Here is an 18,942-nt window from a genome sequence, read left to right on the forward strand (position 1 = left end):
ACAAAGATAACTTGGATTAAAAAGTGATCATGTGATTGAGTAAGATACATTATACTCATGGCAAAACCAGACACAAGGTTAGACAGGAATCTTAACCAAATGTTAACTGGACAGTTTCACTTCACTGTAAGAATACAGAAAACAGTTCTTTCAAAATCAATGTATACTGTGAACATGTGGAACCTTACCTTAATTGATACTTCTCCAGAAACTGAGTTTGAGGAAGTTGGCTGCAATTAAACAGGTCATTGTAAGTATATAGTGGACATTAAAAACTCAGAATGAGGTTAAAAAAAAAAAAAAAAATCTTCCTTACCCTTGCTCTGACATATGCTTTTCTTATTTTTAATCCTAGTTTCTGAGCAAGTTCTTGAGTCAGCTTTATCACACTTTCATCCTAAAACAAAATACATATACATTTCTATATACTTCTATACACAAACACACACACACCCCCACCCAACTCGGGCAAAGCGATACAACTGTTTGGAATGAGAAATGTAAACAGGAATTAAAGTGTGCTTCTAACCCTACATTTAAATAAAAATTATAAACATCTGCCAATAACTGAGTTCAAAGGTATATATCATTTTACCCAAGATGAATTCAGAGCCATAAAGACACAGGCCTTTGCCAGTTTAAAGTGGGATTTACAGATTCTACAGTTTGAGTATTTTTTGTAGTTTTACAAACTGAAGGCCACACTTCTATTAGCATGTCAACTATTAAAGAACATCGCTGAATATTTAAATTGTTTTGGGGAATATACTCTGTTGTATCTGGAAGCATTGTGTTAAAATCAAGTCATATTTCACTTTGTCCTAGTTAATTCATATTTTAGATGACATAGCATTTAGAATATTTGACAGTTTAAAGTTTGTTTTCAGAATGTCATACAAAGTTACAAGAAGACTCAAGGCAGATCTACTTTAAACCTTAGGGCCAAGGTATTCAAACATGAGTACCTAAAGTTAGGCTTTTAAACTGAAATGTAGACACCTAGCTAAGTGGTCCAGTTTTCAGAAGTACTAAGAAGAGAAATGCCAACGGAAGTGGTCATGTGTGCCCAGCACTTTTAAATTTCTGGCCACTTTGCCAAAAATTGTGTCTTGAAAAGCAAAAAAAAGCCACACGATTCACAGTCATGCCTTCTAAAGAGTCATTTTGAACAGGGTGCCAGATTAAAGATATATATAACTCCGTATTTAGAATAAAATGGAGAAAAAAGTAACCATTCACTCCACAGCATAGATAGCAAAAGAAAAATCCATGATGGAGACTAGTCAGTGGTTGAAGCCACCTGAAACCAGGCAGAAGGGAGAATGCCAAGGATGAAACAGTCACGGGTCTTAAGCACAGCACAAAATCCAACACAAACAGAATATTCAATTAGTACTAACACCTGCCATTACATTACTGGAATAAGGAATGTTTACAAAGATGTCTATCATTCAGGGCCGTCCTTAGGATTTATGGGGCCCTACGCAGTATTATTAAACTGGTCCCCTATGCCCAATGGCAGCCCAGGCTCGCAGTCCGGGGGGGGGAGGGGGGTAGAGGAGGTGGGGGGGCAGGCGGCATCTAAAAATCTATGCAAGGATTTTTTAGAGATGTGATTTTATCATCAATCATCATCATCAGCAACACACTAATGAAATATTTTTAAAGCAAATTTTAATACAAGGTCCTGTATACTAACATGTTCTGAGTAAATATTACAGTAATGCCCAACTGTTTTTGTCAGTAAATTCAGAAACTGACAGTATATATCTGGGGGTTGGCAAATGCCTGTTAAATGGCTTCATTACCACTTGAATAGCTCTTTAACAGTTTCAGTGTTGTGCTAATAGGTCTGGCAGGCTGGAAGGCTTTCACTTTTAAGTTACTAGATCCCCTCCAGAGTAAGAATCACCAGGATGCAGCAACCAGCTGTGGAAGCCTTCAGAAAGGGTCAGAACAGGGATAGAAAGAGGGTAGACACTAAGACTAAGGGATGCCCCAAATTTTCGGGTGCCCTATGCAGACGTATGCCTAAAGACATCCCTATCATCATTTAATCCTTGTGGCCAAAGTAAATAATTCCAATTTGCATAGCTTATCTGATTCTAATGCACCCTAAAAAAATATGTATTTAAAGGAAAGGACATTTGAGAAGTTTTCTGAAAGTAACAAGTGTTATTTGAAGATTCTGAATGTATGACAAATAAATATTAGAATAGCTAGAGGAAATCCAGAATATTAAAGAGATTCGGAAACAATCTTCTCCAAGAACTGGATCCTGCGACGTCTTGAGTCCCCTTAATTACGGATGATGCTAATGAGAAATGAAAGTGCTCATTACATTGCAAAACTGTCCCACTGCCTGGGGGTGGGAGAGGAAAAATAAAATAAAAACCACACACAGCTCCATAGTGGCAGTTTTCACTTTAGGCCTTGTCTACACTACTGTGGTAAGTCGACCTAAGTAACGCTACTTCAGTTAAGTGAATAATCTAACTGAGGTCGACATAGTTTAGGTCGATTTACCACGGTGTCTACACTGCGCTGTGACGACAGGAGATGTGGTCCCGCCGACTTAACTTACTCTTCTCAGGGAGCTGGCGTACGGAGTCTATGGGAGAGCGCTCTGCCATTGATTTAGCGGGTCTTCACCAGACCCGCTAAATCGACACCGTTTCATTGATCACAGCAGTGCCGATCTACCGGTGAGTGTAAACATGGCCTTAAGAGTATATTTGACATCAAGATTCATAATGGCCCTTTTGTTGACAGCTCAGATGGTAAGAAATTTCTTACCATCTACAAAAAGGAAATTTTTGTGGTCTGCTGGATTTTTTTTTTTTTAAACTTCATTTGTTTTCAATTCATACTGAAGCCTCTCAAAATTAACTCACTGCACAATGAATACTGCACTGGATGTGAACCAAGCCTTTTGTTAATTGCGTAGACTGGGACAAGTATTTTCCAGTAAAATGTTGTACTTTACATTATAAGCCTCTAAATCATATTTAAATATTATTAGCCACTTTCCAACTGTAGTAGTCAAACCCCTTTACTGACTATACAGAAATTCTAACACTGTTACCTAATCCATTTGCTTTAAAGTAAAACTCTTACTACCATGATACTCAGATTGAGGATCCCATGCCACAAGTGGCTCTTTAATGCATCTCCTGCGGTTCTTTGCAGCATATGCTATTAAAACACAATGTGATTTAACTATTAACCAATCAGGATGCTTTTACTATGTTATTAACTAACTGTTATTGATAAAATAATATGTAGTCAGTCATTTTGCTGTAAGAATACATATAAATAAAAACTAAATATTTCCCATCATACAGTTTAAATATGAATATGTAGTATATAGTGTGAATTCATTGTTTCATTTACTACTTGGCTCTTTTGGGTAATGTGGATTGCTAATTTGGCTCCTGAACCACTGAGGTCTGAGTATCACTGCTCTAAAAGAACCTCACTGATGGCATCCATACATACTAGCAAAAAACAAAACAAAAAACTATACCACGAGTCAATTTTCCTTGCTGAAAAAGATCAGACAACTGTGTCAGCTCTACTTATTTTGAGGGCCCTAGTTTTTCCTCCCCCCCAAAAAACAAAAACAAAAAAAACCACAACCCACATATTTCTTAGCTTCCACACGGAAAACAGGTACAGTAACTCCTCACTTATCGTTGTAGTTATGTTCCTGAAAAATGCGACTTTAAGCGAAACAACGTTAAGCGAATCCAATTTCCCCATAAGAATAATGTAAATGGGGGGAGGGGGGGGAGGGAGAATTAGGTTCCAGGGAAATTTTTTTCACCAGACAAAAAAACTATACATTATATATATGCACACACATACACACAGTATATGTTTTAAACAAACAATTTAATACTGTTCACAGCTATGATGATTGTGAAGCTTGGTTGAGCTGGTAAAGCTAGAGGGTGGAAGAGGTGAGATATTTCCCAGGGAATGCCTTGCTGCTAAATCAGTGGTTCTCAAACTTTTGTACTGGTGACCCCTTTCACATAGCAAGCCTCTGAGTGCGACCCCACCATATAAATTAAAAATACTTTTTTATATATTTAACACCATTATAAATGCTGGAGGCAAAGCAGGGTTTGGGGTGGAGGCTGGCAGCTCACGAACCCCCCCATGTAATAACCTCATGACCCCCTAAGGGGTCCCAACCCCCAGTTTGAGAACCCATGTGCTAAATGATGAACTAGCACTCGGCTGAGCCCTCAAGGGTTAACACATTGTTAATGTAGCCTCTCACTCTACAAGGCAGCAGGAATGGAGGGGAGGGGAGATAGCATAGCAGACAGACACACACCTTGTGTGTGTGTGGGGGGGGGGGAAGAGAGAGAGAGAGAGAGAGAGAGAGAGAGAAATGCACACTGCCTCTTTAAGTAAGCTAACCCACTCTTAAGTGCATTGTCTTTTTAAGTGGATCAGGAAGTTGAGACAGCAGCTGCTGCCCCATGCTCTCTCTGTCTCTCTCCATCAGTGTCTCCACCCTGCTCTATATGGAGAAGGGGTAAGCGGGGTGTAGGAGCAGAGGGGAAGGGGACACCCTGACATTAGCCCCCCCTCACCCCCCGCACAGCAAGCAGGAGGCTCAGGGAGCAGCTCCAAGGCAGAGGGCAGGAGCAGCACATGGCAGTGGGGGGATGGATAGCTGCAATTGCTAGGCTGCTGGCAGCTGCTGCACAGGGAACTTAGGGGAGTGGGGAGCTGATAGGGGGGCTGCCGGTCCACCCTGGTTCCAAGCCCCCACCAGCTAGCTGCAACAGGCTGCTCTTCCTGCAAGCAGTGGACAAAGCAGGCGGCTGCCAAATGACATTAGAAAGGAGCATTGCACAACTTTAAACGAGCATGTTCCCTGGTCGATCAGCAACGTAACAACGAAACAACATTAACCGGGACGACTTTAAGTGAGGAGTTACTGTACAATGAATAAGTATTGGAGAAAACATTGCACTACATAAAGTACCAGCTATTTCCAGAACATTATTTGTAAAGTAAATTTAACAACATATAATTTACTTACTTGTGGTACAGCCAGAGAGCATTTTGCTACAACATCATAAGCCTTCTTATACCTTCCCAATTCATTTAAGGCTTTGGATTTCCGATACAGAGCTCTGAAATTATTTTCATTTAATCTTAAAGCTATTTCACAATCTTCTAGAACTTTATCATGCAATCTCTGTGAGAAAGGAAAAAAAAGTTTAAGGGCTTATTCAACAAATAATATTTTGTTGCTAGAGCAGTAGATTCAAATAACAAAAGTGCTGAAAAACTGTACAGTTCCCAAGTAAGCTATCTTCTTAGGATATTATTCTTTCCTAATGTTTTACTTCTGGATAAAAGTGAGTAACTCTGACCCAAAATTCACCAGCTGGTTTATTGTTCTTACTATAAGCATGGAATGCTGTGCAGTCAGATTGCAAATGAAGACAGTATTTTGCCAAAGTATGCTAGAACCCTCTTTGTAGTCCAGCTAAAACAGAATTCAACCAGGTAGCATGGCAGAGTAGTTACCTTACAAAGTGAGAGTTCACGCAGCAAAAGTACTAAAGCCTGCTTGTACTAAGCCTCATGATCATAGTTTATATTATTTGACAGAAGTGCAGTGTATCTGGCTCGCAGAAAGACAAACAGCTCTATTACTTGGACAGATTCTGGATAGTTCAGTTCTGGATGAATCAAAGGTAGTAGTAGTATAAGTTTTTAAGATTTTATTTTAAATTCATTCTGGAAATAAGACAGGATTTTCTTTACGTAGTTGGACAGGAAAGAAACAGTAATAATGTCTTTGGTTCATTAATTCTTTGTACTTGATAGCTGTTGATGTACCAGTAAATGGATCACTAATGGTAAATGACAAATGGAAAATTTTAGAAGAGGCACCACAGATTATTTGTGTGAGGAGGAAGTATATTGCCTCATTCATTAGCAACTTTTCTAGACAATTAAGGAGCAGCACTGGTACTATATATACTTATGCTAACTACATAGGTCACCCTGGTTGAAAAGGACCACGTGTAACCTAAGTATAAAGCCCAGTGAAAATAGGGGGTCATTAAGATCCCCCTCTCCACCCCCCCAAGAACCATGTCCACCCACAGGCAAAAAGACAGTAGGGAAGTGGGTATATTAGCTGTACAAATCCTATCTGAAGGATGAACCTATCGCTTTATCAGCATTTGGGCCTGGTATGACCATTTTATATTAGTAGGATACTTCTAGTATTATTGTCTAAAAATATCTAGAAGACACATGCTTACATATTTAAAGAGAGAAGATAGAGAAGTTTCGAGTTTTGACAATTCTCAAACCATAACCAAGAGCCCTTTATCTACTAGTGAATTTTCTATGGCTTCATGTTTTGTTAATGTACTCTATCTGAAAAGTAGAAAAAGCTTAAATAAAAATAACTTACCAAATTTGAGTAACATGCTATCCGGTTTACATGCAGCTTCTCTAGTATTTCATTGGAAATGTGGATTTCTTCAGAATTGGCATAATCTGATATGTTTAAAGCTTCTGTATAGTGGCTCAGTGACCTTCCCCAATCACCTTCTCGGTATGCATCATTCCCTTCATTGAAGAGATTTCTAACAAGCTCTTGTATGAATAACTGGAACAAAGAAACACTCATGAACAGAAGAACTCTCTGCAAACATTTCATACTTCTGAATACATAACTCACAATTTTCTCACAACAAGTTAATGGGAAAAAAATTGAATGCAAAGATTTGGTTTCCAGGTTAAAAGAAAATACATTATATAAAAGTAGCAAGAGAAGTATTATTTAGGCATTTCTAACCTAGGCATAAATGTAGGGCCACAACTGTTGACAAAGCAGCTCATGAAAGATGTACGACGCGCGCACACACACACACACACACTATATTTTATATAATATATATATATATATATATATATAAATAAATTCAGATTCTGGTATTTCACACTAAAGTTTCAGAAGGGAAATGTTTGGATCAGACCAATTGCCCGTTCATGTCCAAGACTCAAACCACTGAGAAAGGAGAGTTTTAATATCAACAGAAAGTGAGCTGCAAAACCAATTACCAGTTATCTACAACTGCAGAAAGAAGCCTGGTAGATTCATATGGTGAAGCTACTTCCTCCTGACCAGCAATGAGGTGCTAAACTAATTTTACTGAAAATAGAACACGATCTTGATTCTTGAAATTGTAGGATCTAAATTTGTAGCCAAGGTTGAGTGAACTGGCAGTTAAAAAATTCTCTCTCTGAGCTACTATACAAGTTATTTCTGTGCATTCAAATATTTGATTATATACATGGCAGGGTGGGACAAGATAGTGAAAGGTAAATACCACTGTAGTTTATCACTATTTAAACTAGTAAAAATGTCACTTAGACCCTCAGAAAAACTTCGCAAGTTTTTTTTTTTTTTAAACCACCACAAGGAAGAGATTTCCACCCATTATAGAATCATATGTTTCTAATAGATTTCAGAAAATAACTCCATTACCTCATACTGTTCTTGTGTCCCTGGATAGGGTAAAGTAGACCTAGGAATTAAAGATAAGCAAATTTTGTAAATGAATAGATTGTTAAAAACAAATATTCAACTTAAGGGTTCTGAGTGCTACAGACAAAACTAATGCATTCCCTGAGCACCATCCATTTTGTATACTAATGAGGCAGGAGTCCTAGGGAAAAGAGTAGCTGTTAATTACATGATTGCACACTATTGTAATGCTTATGCACCAATAGCCTAAATTAAGGGTGCATGGTCAGCCTTAATTCTGGCATTTCCTAACTTCCAAGTGCTTGATTCAGCAACCTTAATGTAGTCTTTGAAAATGCATCCCTACATACACAGGAGAGGGGGACAGGTAGAAAGAGAGAAAAAAATGTTTGAGGGTGCTAACTGACCCCCTCCCACTTCTGTAATTTTAATCAGCATAGAACTCCCACACCCTGATCAGATACATTCTGACATCAGTACAGGGTGGGTAATCACTTCCTCAAGCAGCCAGTGCTGCCCTGGGAACTGAAGAGAGACAAGACCATTTCTGCTTCAAACTGCAACTAAACAATATTGGGAGGTAGAAGAGCACAGGAAGGATCACCTTACTTTTGCTCCACTGAGAATCTGTGGCAGACTATAAATGGGAAAGGGAAGAATTTCCCTTCCCCTGAAAATAGCGATAGCTGGGATGGACTAAGGAGCTCAGTAGGCCGGTTGCGGGGAAACAAGCCTTCCATGTTGGAGCACCCCATTCCTCTCTCTGAGGTTTAAAGAGCTGCTCTTTCTCCCAGCAGCCTGTCTGAACTGCCACGTTGTGATAAGAGAGGAAAGCTTGCGTGTCTTCTGCTCTCCAAGGCCTCTCCTCCCACTCCATTTCCAGGTTGGAGTAGGCAAATATCCTGCTTTGAGAAGGGGCTGTGTATGAAGGGAAAACACAGGCCCTCACCGTTTCCTCCTCCAGTATTACATTAAAAGGGCTTTTAGGCACATAGATAGGAGATGAACTCTACATTCAAGAAAAGAAGAACAGGAGTACTTGTGGTATCTTAGAGACTAACAAATTTATTTGAGCATAAGCTTTCATGGGCTACAGCCCACTTCATCAGATGCATAGAATGGAACATATAGTAAGGAGATATATATACACATACAGAGAACATGAAAAGATGGGAGTTGCCCTACCAACTAACATTCAAGGTCAGCAGATGTTACTACAAATAGCCTGCTGAGCTCCTCTGGGGCACACTTTCACTATCTGCACTACACCCACAGCTTCCCCAAACATACAGGTGTTCTTTTCTCTCCCCATATTCGACAACTGCTGTTTGGAGTAACAGTCTTCGCTCTTCAGAGTGCTTCACCTGGCTTACCCCAATGACACACAATGCCACATGAAAACAGGAGACCTATCTCCTACTTTTGTTAAAGCAAATGGGAGGTCAATTTGAAGCCACTAAACATTTAAAACAAGAGTATGTTGAAATGTGCATACATAATGAAGTTTGACTGGCCAAAAGCTCACCCTTATCTCACTCTTTAAAAAGACAGAATAAATAAAAGGACTAGCCACATTTTAAGTAGGACTGCGCGCGCGCGCACACACACACACACAAAACCCTATAAGAACATCTGTCATAAGATCTTACTGTATAAATTGCAATCCTTTCTTGATGTCCTGCTGTCTGATGCTTCTGTCTTCAGGTACACTGGACATGTTACCCCGCACATCCACTTTTTAATTCTGCAGTTTCTGAAAGAATAAATAGAGGCTTTTAACATGGCCCACTTGCTAGCATATTTGCCTCTAGACGAGAAGGTTCAAATCTCATACCAGGGCGAGGTTCAATAACAATGCTGATTCTGCACTGAAGTAGGAACGAGAAGACATTTTTTCCAGACAATGCATTAAACTTAAATTCATACTGGGGTGGGTATAAGCCAAGTGACTAACCCAACATTCTCTTCTCTCCCGCCCGAGTTGCATGCAACAATTTCAAAGAGTACCTCCCAGCCAATCTCTGTTTCTATTCCTCTCATCTGCTGAGAAAGTTATTCCTGCACTCATAAAGGACTAGATAGATTTATAAGTGAAGTGTGTCAGTGCCTTTGCAAAAATAGCCAGGCTAACCACTACCAAATAGTGGTAAGTGCTCTGGCTATTTGTGGACTTGTCCACTCTAAATGGCGAAGGACCATGTTACAGTTTCAAATAAGCTTGGCAAGCTGTCAGTTGAACACTTATTTGACCCTGGTCAAATATTCCAGCAAGAATGCCCTAACATAGGCTATGGCTACCTCTTTGATTCCATCAAGTACTCCTGGAGGAATTCTGCGCCATTGCACATGCAGAATTTGCGCAGAAATTAATGTTGTGAGTGCAGGATTTCCTTTTTCTCCCACAGAAATGGGTTGCAGAGGTGCTGGCCACCACTAGGGGCCACTGGACCCAGCAGAGCCTAGCTTACAAGTAGAAGACACCAGGGTGGGGAGGGGGAGAGAAAGCAGGAGGAGGAGGAGATGGAGGACTCCCAGCAGCTGCAGTTCTTGGCACACCCTGAAGGAAGGAGGCGGCATACAGGAAACTCCACACAAGCCTAGGACCCAGCATCAGGCTGTTACTCCCTCTGGATCCCTGGGCTCTGGGGGAGGTGGGGTGCAAGTATCGGGGCTGGGGAGAACCTCCAGCTGAGCTCTGAAGGAAGAAGGGGTGCAGGTGTCTGGGCTGGAGGGGCACCCCCCTGCTGGGCTCTGAGGGGGAAGGGGCATAGGAAACAGGGGTTTCTTTAACTCTGCTCCTGCAGGAAATTGTGTGTCTGCACTGTTACAGATGTAGTTGCTGAAATAAATTACCAAAATAACAAACTAGTGTTATTTTGACTAATAAAATATACAGAATTTTGCAGAATTTTAAAATATTGTGCGCATAATTTTTAGGCTTAAAATTCCCCCAGGAGTAATCATGGTGCCATTCTTTCATTTTTTATAACTTCATTTCATTCTGTCTCTAATTATTCTGAATTAAAACAACTCAGTTAAGTAACTTTTTTTGTAATTTGGCATAAGTACCTATGGTTAAGCCTACTGGAGATCATAAAGTCTTAATCGTGTGAGTTAACTGCGCTTAATCAACAACCCTGAAAAAAGTTAACTAAAAAAAATTAATCGCAATTAAAAAAAATTAATAGTGATTAATCGCACTGTTAAAAAACAGAATACCAATTGAAATGTATTAAATATTTGTGGATGTTTTTCTATATTTTCAAATATATCGATTTCAATTACAACACAAAATACAAAGTGTACAGTGCTCACTTTATTATTTTTATTACAAATATTTGCACTGTAAAAATGAGAAATAAATGAAACAGTATTTTTCAATTCCTCTCATACAAAGTACTGTACTGCAATCTCTATTATGAAAGTGCAACCTACAAATGTAGGGATTTTTTTCTTACATAACTGCACTCAAAACCAAAACAATGTAAAACTCGAGAGCCTACAAGTCCACTCAGTCCTACTGTTTCTTCAGCCAATTGCTAAGACAAACAAGTTTGTTTACATTTATGGGAGATTTTTGGACCAGTCAAATGCCCAACCCTATTCTCAAAAAACAAATTCACTGCACTACCGCTAAACTACCACCAGATGCTCACAAAATATTTTGCACCAATACTGCTGTTGTATTTCCTGCAGGGGAAATAAACTTGTAATACTGTTTCATTTATTACTGAAAAATATGTTGCAATACCCTCCAATATGAAGGATACCATATGAAGACAAAATCTAGAGAGATGTTTTCGTATCTTCATCTCCTAACTGCTGACAGAATTAAATGCAAGATAATTGGATTCTAATTAGTAAGCCTCTCAGTTTTGTGATCAACACACATTAATTAAAATCCATCACAATGTTTGGCTTTCCTTTGACAAACCCAGAAAGAGCTCAAGTGTAGACATTTGTCTTTTGTGTCATAGCTTTAATACAAATTAATCTGATTAAGTCTTGGAAGAAACTAGAGGTATTGTTGAAATTAGGGATATAAATATTGTTTAAAAAGTTAACTGTTTAAAACTTAAAATTAGATCCTTTAACCAGTTAACCGATTAAAGGGAAAGGGGCTGGGGCCCTCCGGCCGGGCCAGCCCAGGGCTGGGGATTAAAGGTAAGACTAATGCTTTCTGTTTGACCATTTAATAATTTATATCCCTAGTTAAAATATCATTCAATTTAACTCATTGATCTTATTATCTTGTTTAATGGTCCTATAGCCATTAAAGTTTAATCATTTGTTCAGATTATCAAATTATTTCTCCTCATCCCCCCGCCATTACAATAAAGGAGTGTCTACATTCAATGTTCTTGGTGTTCCTGACAATCTTAAAAATACACATAAGTCACTCCTTATATAAAAAGAGACAAAAAAGTAATACAGCACACCAGTTTCAATACAAGAATGCCCTAAGCGTGGCCCAATAGCCAATGCAATTCTATCTGCCCTCTAACTGTAATGCAAGAGCAATACCGATTCTGAAATGACGGAATTAACAGCAAGATATATTTCTTCAAACTATGGTTGAGTAAGATTGCTCCTAGAACAGAACTTGCTCAATGCTGAAAGTTACCATATAAGTGTACAGTTAAGCTGTGCTTCCTTCTGGAGGAAAAGGAAGGGTTTTTGTTTTATTTTTAAACAGAGCTGAATTTATTTTGTTTAAAAAAAATTATAAAGTTTAAAAACTGTATGTAATAAATTAAAGGATTCTATATTTCTATCAAGTTCCCATTTAATTTCATTAATTTTTTCTAATATAGGAAGAATAGCCCTCAGGAAAAATCATATTCAGACAACCAAGAAGAAAGGAGGATTCTGATAAGCTAAGAAGACATTGTCCAACAAGTGTTCATGTGGAAAGGAAGTAATTTGTAATGGTTGGTTGAAAGTGAAATACTTTAGATATTTGTAATGCATAGTTTAAAAAGTTATTACACTCAGCATAGTTGTAAAAGGATATATTTCTCCCCAAAAATCATTTTATGATAAATAGATTTGGGGAATTTAATCATGATAGGTTTATAAATTATGTGTGCCGCTATTAGAAAAGTTGTCTAACGTGCCAATGGAAAATGCTAAGTGCATCCACAGATCAGTTGCTGGGACTGGACAACATGGGATGGATCATGCAATAATTGCCCTATTCTATTCAATCCCTCTGAAGCATCTGGCATTGGCCACTGTTGGAAGACAGGATACTGGGCTACCACTGGTCTGATCCAGTATGGCCTCTCATGTCCTTATCAATTGGTCTCGCTCCTCTTCAATGCACGAATACATTTTTTCCCTATAATTCATACAACACCCCTGACAACAGTAATTGGGGTATCTGTACTGTAACATTTAAAGAAAATAAGAAAATTTTCAAAAGCATTTGAGTTATTTAGGAGCCTAAGGGTATGTCTACACAGCATTTTGGAGCCCACAGGAACAAGCCTCTCAGGCTGGGCCAATAGACTTAGACTAGCATGGATCTATACTAATCAGTTCAAATGAAAATTTAGAGCCAATTCAAAGCTTCATCCAAAAAGCTCTAACTGTCCACACTGACAATTGAACTATGCTACAGAGAAAGAGGACTGTGGAAATGGATTCCTATCCTAAACAAATGTTCTTGACTGCTCAGAAAGAAGAGGAAGCAACCATGAGTAACATTTTGTTCTCCGATGAAGTTCTCACAAAAGGGCAACAAACCTAAACAAAAACAGTCATCTGTTATTTACGCACTTTTGACCTTTACCATGCTCAACCTATAAACTCAACCTGTGGAACAGGTGAAGATAATTTGTTCAAACTTTAAACACACACACTTCTAGGCTGAGAAAATTCCAGGCTAGAAGATACTTCAGCCAAAAGGTAGATTTTCCAGATGAGCAACTTTAATTAAAATCTAGAAGTAACCCTAAAGCATTTACTGTTAATACCTTGCATTTTTCTAATGCCTTTCATCCAAGGACCTTAAAAAGCTACATCATCACTGTAAGGTATAAGAATTATTCCCATGCTTAAAATGTCGCACAGAGTTGAAAAAGTCCCTAAAGTCATAAAGAAAGTTAGTGGAAGGACCTCAAGTTCTCTGTTCCACTGAATGTACAGAATTTCTTATTGTGACCCTTGATACCAAAGAGATAAAATAGAAAGTCAATTATAGCTAAGATTAAGAATATGCCACTGATACAAACTACTCCAAGTTTATTCATTCATTTGGGTACAAAGGCAACCTTCAATGATCCTTTTCCAGGATAGGAAATACACCATAAAAGCCTAGGACAACATACTTTAACATTTTCTCCTCTGTTTTATATTTAACTTTCTTTTCTATGACTTTATCACTCACTTCTCTAGTGTTTTGAGATACAGGCAAGACAGATACAAAATAAACTTTGTAAAGTATTGTATAGTAGATGCACATGGCATAATGGTAAGCAATTCCAAGCACACATGCCAAAAGGCAGCATGCAAATACTTCTATCTGGGCATGTGAGCATCTCTGCTTCCCATCTTCACTACTCCATAGATTAAACTTCCAAATTCCAGTCACAGTAAGTGTGAGGAGATACAAGAAGGAACTGTCATGTAGGAAAACATCAAAGCCAGGCTGGACATATCTGCCACCACCTTCCCACAAAAAGAGAGGCAACTTCCCAAAACTCAGGTTCATGACAACTAATATGATGTCTACAATACCAACATTATTTACAGATTGATCTTGCCCACCCCATCCATTGTATGTACACCACAGAACAAGTCTGCATATATCATCAAGACCTTGACAAATGATAGGACCAGTTTTATTCTGGTATAGTTCATGCCACCAGGCTCCTCAGTACATACAATCTTACAGAGAGAACAAGGGAGGTGGAGTGGCAATAGTATTAGGGTAGGTCTACACTTACCCGGTAGTTCGGCGGCGAGCAATCGAACTTCTGGGTTCGACTTATCGCGTCTTGTCTGGACGCGATAAGTCGAACCCGGAAGTGCTCGCCGTCAACTGCGGTACTCCAGCTAGACGAGAGGAGTACCGCGGAGTCGACGGGGGAGCCTGCCTGCCGCGTGTGGACCGAGGTAAGTTCGAACTAAGGTACTTCGAACTTCAGCTACGTTATTCACGTAGCTGAAGTTGCGTACCTTAGTTCGAATTAGGGGGTTAGTGTAGACCTGGCCTTAGTATTTGACCTCGGATGAACTCCTTGAGTTCTCTAGCATGTACACCACAGAACAGTCTGACATGGAAATCCTAGCATTATCCAGATTGCTTTTCTTCTCCCAAACATACAACTGCCAGAGCTGTTGTGCATCAGAGCCACTGTTGAACAGATCGATATTAGCAGTGTTGTCAGCCCAAAGGTCAAAAATCAATTATTTGAACCCTAAAAAATGAGATTGGCCCCCCCAAAAACCCAAGATTTTTAAAAGCAGAGAATATGTTGAGATTTGTCTATCTTTTGATCCTTGACTTTACCCATCCACCCCCAATATAAATGTGAGACAATTAATGTTGCCACTACTCCCAAATTTATTAACATGATTTTGGCACCTGCTACAGAAGCTCTCAGCCCCACATCTGCCCATCCCCCTTCCGTCTACCCACTATCCCATTAATTCTCTAGCCCTCACCCCACCCAGCCTCATCTCTGTTCTTCCTGCACCTCAGGGGCTCTTCACTCACCACTCCCGGCCTAGAGGAGCTGCAGCAGGGTCTCCCACCTCCCCTTCCGGGCTGGCAGGCAGCACCTGGGGTTCTTCACCCACTCCTGTCCCCTCCAAAACCTGGTGTTGCAGTGAAGGAGAGTAAAGTGGGGAAGCAGCTGATGAACCATTCACTTGCTCACAAGACAGACAGAAGGAGCAGAGCCACCCTGAGCTGCTGGGCTCCTTCTGCACCCTCCTCCTTCCTAGAAGAATAGTGTCTGCTCCTGAGGGGAGATAGAGAGGACTCTGTATGCTTGCTAATTGGCTGCTCTTCCCCAGAAAGCATGACACTGGGGAAAGCAGCCAGTCAGAAAAGGTTTCCCCACCAGGCATGGCTGAAACTTGCGAGGGCCTGAGCTTTTTGCACCATCATAAACACTGCTCCAACCCCAGCCAAACCTGTGTGACCCATGATAAGGTCACTAGAGTTGGCAATACTAGGCAGGTGGTGAATTGAGACTACTGCCTGGTGTGTAAAACTTACTTCATTTCCTCCCTAATCCTGTTTGTCTGTTTCACCTGCCTGCTATACCTTGTCAGAAGCCTAGATTGTGAGGTCTTTCACGCAAGGAACACTTCCTTTGACATGTTTAGACAGTCACCTGAGGCCCCTATCTGCCTACCATAATACAAATAAGTTCAGTAATTCCTCACTTAAAGTTGTCCTGGTTAATGTTGTTTTGTTGCTGATCAATTAGAGAACATGCTCATTTAAAGGTGCGCAATGCTCCCTTATAATGTTGTTTGGCAGCCGCCTGCTTTGTCCACTGCTTGCAGAATGAGCAGCCCGTTGGCGCTAACTGGTGGGGGCTTGGAACCAGGGTGGACCGGCAGTCCCGCTATCAGCTCCCCTAAGTTCCCTGTGCAGCAACCGCCCAGCAGGATATCAATTGCCAGGCAGTTCAGCTGTCCCTCCCCCCACTGCCGTTTGTTGCTCTTGCTGTCTGCCTTGGAGATGCTCCCGGGAGCCTCCTGCTTGCTGTGCGGGGGGAGAAGAGGGGTGCTAATGTCAGGGTTCCCCCTCCCACTCCTACACTCCATTTCCACAGAGCAGGGGGGGACACTACAGGGCTCAGGACAAGGGAGCTTGCTGGCAGCAGCTGCTGTCTCAACTTGCTGATCTACTTAAAAAGGCAGTGTACTTAGAGAAGGGTCAGCGTACTTAAAGGGGCAATGTGCATCTCTCTCTCACACACACGATGTGTGTGTCTGTCGCTCTCTGCCATGCTGTCTCCCCTCCCTCCATTCATGCTGCCTTGTAGAGTGAGGCTACATTAACATGTTAGCCCTTGAGGGCTCAGCCGAGTGCTAGTTCATCATTTAGCAGTGAGGCATTCCCTGGGAAATATCCCACCCTCTTCCACCCTCTGACTCCACCACCTCAACCAAGCTTCACAATCATCATTGCTGTGCACAGTATTAAATTGTTTGTTTAAAACGTATAGAGCGTGTGTGTGTGTGTGTGTGTATATATATATATATATATATATATAAAGTCTTTTGTCTGACAAAAAAAATTTCCCTGGAACCTAACCACCCCTCTTTAAATTAATTCTTATGGGGAAATTGGATTTGCTTAACTTCGTTTCACTTAAAGTAGCATTTTTCAGGAACATAACTACAATGTTAAGAAAGGAGTTACTGTAATAAATAATTAAATCACCAACATTAATTGTACCAGGAGACTTGAATACTTGCTCAGATGACATCTTCAAGACTGGCACAAAATCTCATATCCACTATTACCATGAGATTCAGCCAAGTTATCTTGAGTCTGACTTGCACAGTCAGATGTTCACTGATCCAACTGGCCTAGAGGAGGACAACAGAGGTACCCACAACTTTTGCTAGTCCACACACCATTTCTGACAAAGATCAGAACTTTTTCCATCTCCCTGTCTAAGGACTACATCACAAAGCTGTCTCCAGAGAGTGGATTTCCAAAAAGTTGTGATGGACCATGTTGATCTTCCATAGAACCAGTGAACAGTTAGTTTGACAAGACCACATAACCACAGATGGTTAAAAACCATTGCCTTCATATTCCATACTATTCCCGAAAGGTCGCAGTCCAATGAAGAAGAATAGATGAAATGTAAAGGCAGCAGGTTGGAGCACCACTACTTCAAGGTCCAGTCAGAACCTGCAGGGCTTTGGAGCGAAGCTGGAGCGCAGAGCAGCTCCAGAGCAGTGGAGCTGCAGGTTTTTGCCTGGAGCTGGAACGGAGCCGGAGCACAGCTCCAAAGCCCTGCCTCACTATGGAATAAAATTCCTGAATTACTGCTGTGAAGGTGACCAAAAAAAAATAAATAAATATATGTATTACTCCTCAGCCACTAAATCTTGACTAGCAAAACTGTTTTGAACAGACAGTCATCTTCACCATGAAGGACAAGAATTCATCCTATTTCACAGAAAAAGACAGTGCACTGAAGTAACCTTATACCACTAATGAATAACCAAGGCAATGCCTCCCTCCAGAAGGGCATTCTACCAGCAACTCTTAAACACAATGGGCCAACTTGTTCCTAAGAAAGTCATCAATGGAAGGCAGCGTAGTAAGTGAAGTCTTCAGCATCAACCTCTCCTTCCTGAGCTGTACTATCAGATTTTTCTTTTTTACTAAATACCCCAAGCTGTCACCAAATTTTTGTGGTTTTGTTTTCCTCATCAATTTTTGCAAGTACACTTTTTACCCTCAATAGCCCATTTGATTCACCCTGATGTAAAAGGCTTGGACACTTCCTTTCCCTCCACCATTGGACAAGACAGGAGCCTCTTCTATTTTCTGCAATATCTGATGCACTCAATGAACATTTTAAAGGCTTGCTCTAACATCCAGAATGTGCCAGAGATTTTTCTTTAGGTACAAGAAATTTGGACTCAACAATAACAAAACTGTCATGAAGATCTAGGAAAGAAATTCATCATGAGAATAAGGTACACTCCATCCACATGAAATGTACAGAACTGCATTATCACCAAATAGGCAGCCACCTCTGATATTCATATGACGGATGTCAGTGAAAGTAGATCACTTTGATCAACTACTAAAACTCAAAACCAATAACCAGCACCACACATTTTCTATACAGCACTTCTCATCCAAAGATCCTGGAGCACTTTACAAAGGAAGGCAAGTATCATTATCCCCCTTTGCAAAATGGGGAAACAAACTTTGATACAGAAGTTAAGAGACTTGCCCAAGGTCACAAATTAGGTTAGCACAAAGACTCTTTGAAGCAAGAAAACTGTTAGCCAGAAACATTAATTATAAAATGGAAACATTAGACACTAGAGTTGCAAAAAACTGTATTTAGGGGCAATAGCCAGAATTCAGCAGGTCTGACCAGTTTCAAGAATTAGCATATCACAAACTTTAAGACCTATGTATGCAACCTCAGACTGTAGCATTAAAAAAGTCAATTTAAGTCAAGCTAATGAAAACCTCAATTAATAGAAAACAGTTGCTAACAATAAGACTATCATCTTTATTAACTTCCTCTCAATTTTTGATTGTTTGAAAAGGGTAAAACTGTCAAAGACCCGAATAGAATGCTGCAAAATATTGTCTAAAAGTGTAGCCAGTTGACTACACATATGGTTTGTTATTAAGAATGCTTAAGAGATCAATTAACCAAACATAGCCCCAAAAAAGC

The 18,942-nt window shown here is 40.1% G+C and overlaps 1 protein-coding gene across 9 annotated transcripts in view; it reads right to left on the bottom strand.

Annotated features, from left to right (window-relative positions):
• The window catches only part of ZC3H7A (zinc finger CCCH-type containing 7A), a 47,759-nt gene that overhangs the window by 24,946 nt on the left and 3,871 nt on the right, over positions 1-18,942 (bottom strand). For 7 of the 9 annotated variants that reach the window (XM_008172829.4, XM_042861628.2, XM_005306745.5 and 4 more), the window contains exons 2-7: positions 9,187-9,290; positions 7,538-7,577; positions 6,458-6,655; positions 5,063-5,221; positions 317-397; positions 189-230 (exon numbers count right to left, since the gene is read on the bottom strand). In XM_008172829.4, the coding sequence (XP_008171051.1) occupies positions 189-230; positions 317-397; positions 5,063-5,221; positions 6,458-6,655; positions 7,538-7,577; positions 9,187-9,254 (588 nt within the window). In that variant the 5' untranslated portion in view covers positions 9,255-9,290. The remainder of the gene's footprint in view (positions 1-188; positions 231-316; positions 398-5,062; positions 5,222-6,457; positions 6,656-7,537; positions 7,578-9,186; positions 9,291-18,942) is intronic. The other 2 variants (XM_065558839.1, XM_005306747.5) reach the window with 1 other exon arrangement.

Source organism: Chrysemys picta, chromosome 10 (assembly GCF_011386835.1).
Source record: "Chrysemys picta bellii isolate R12L10 chromosome 10, ASM1138683v2, whole genome shotgun sequence".
NCBI lineage: Eukaryota > Metazoa > Chordata > Testudines > Emydidae > Chrysemys > Chrysemys picta.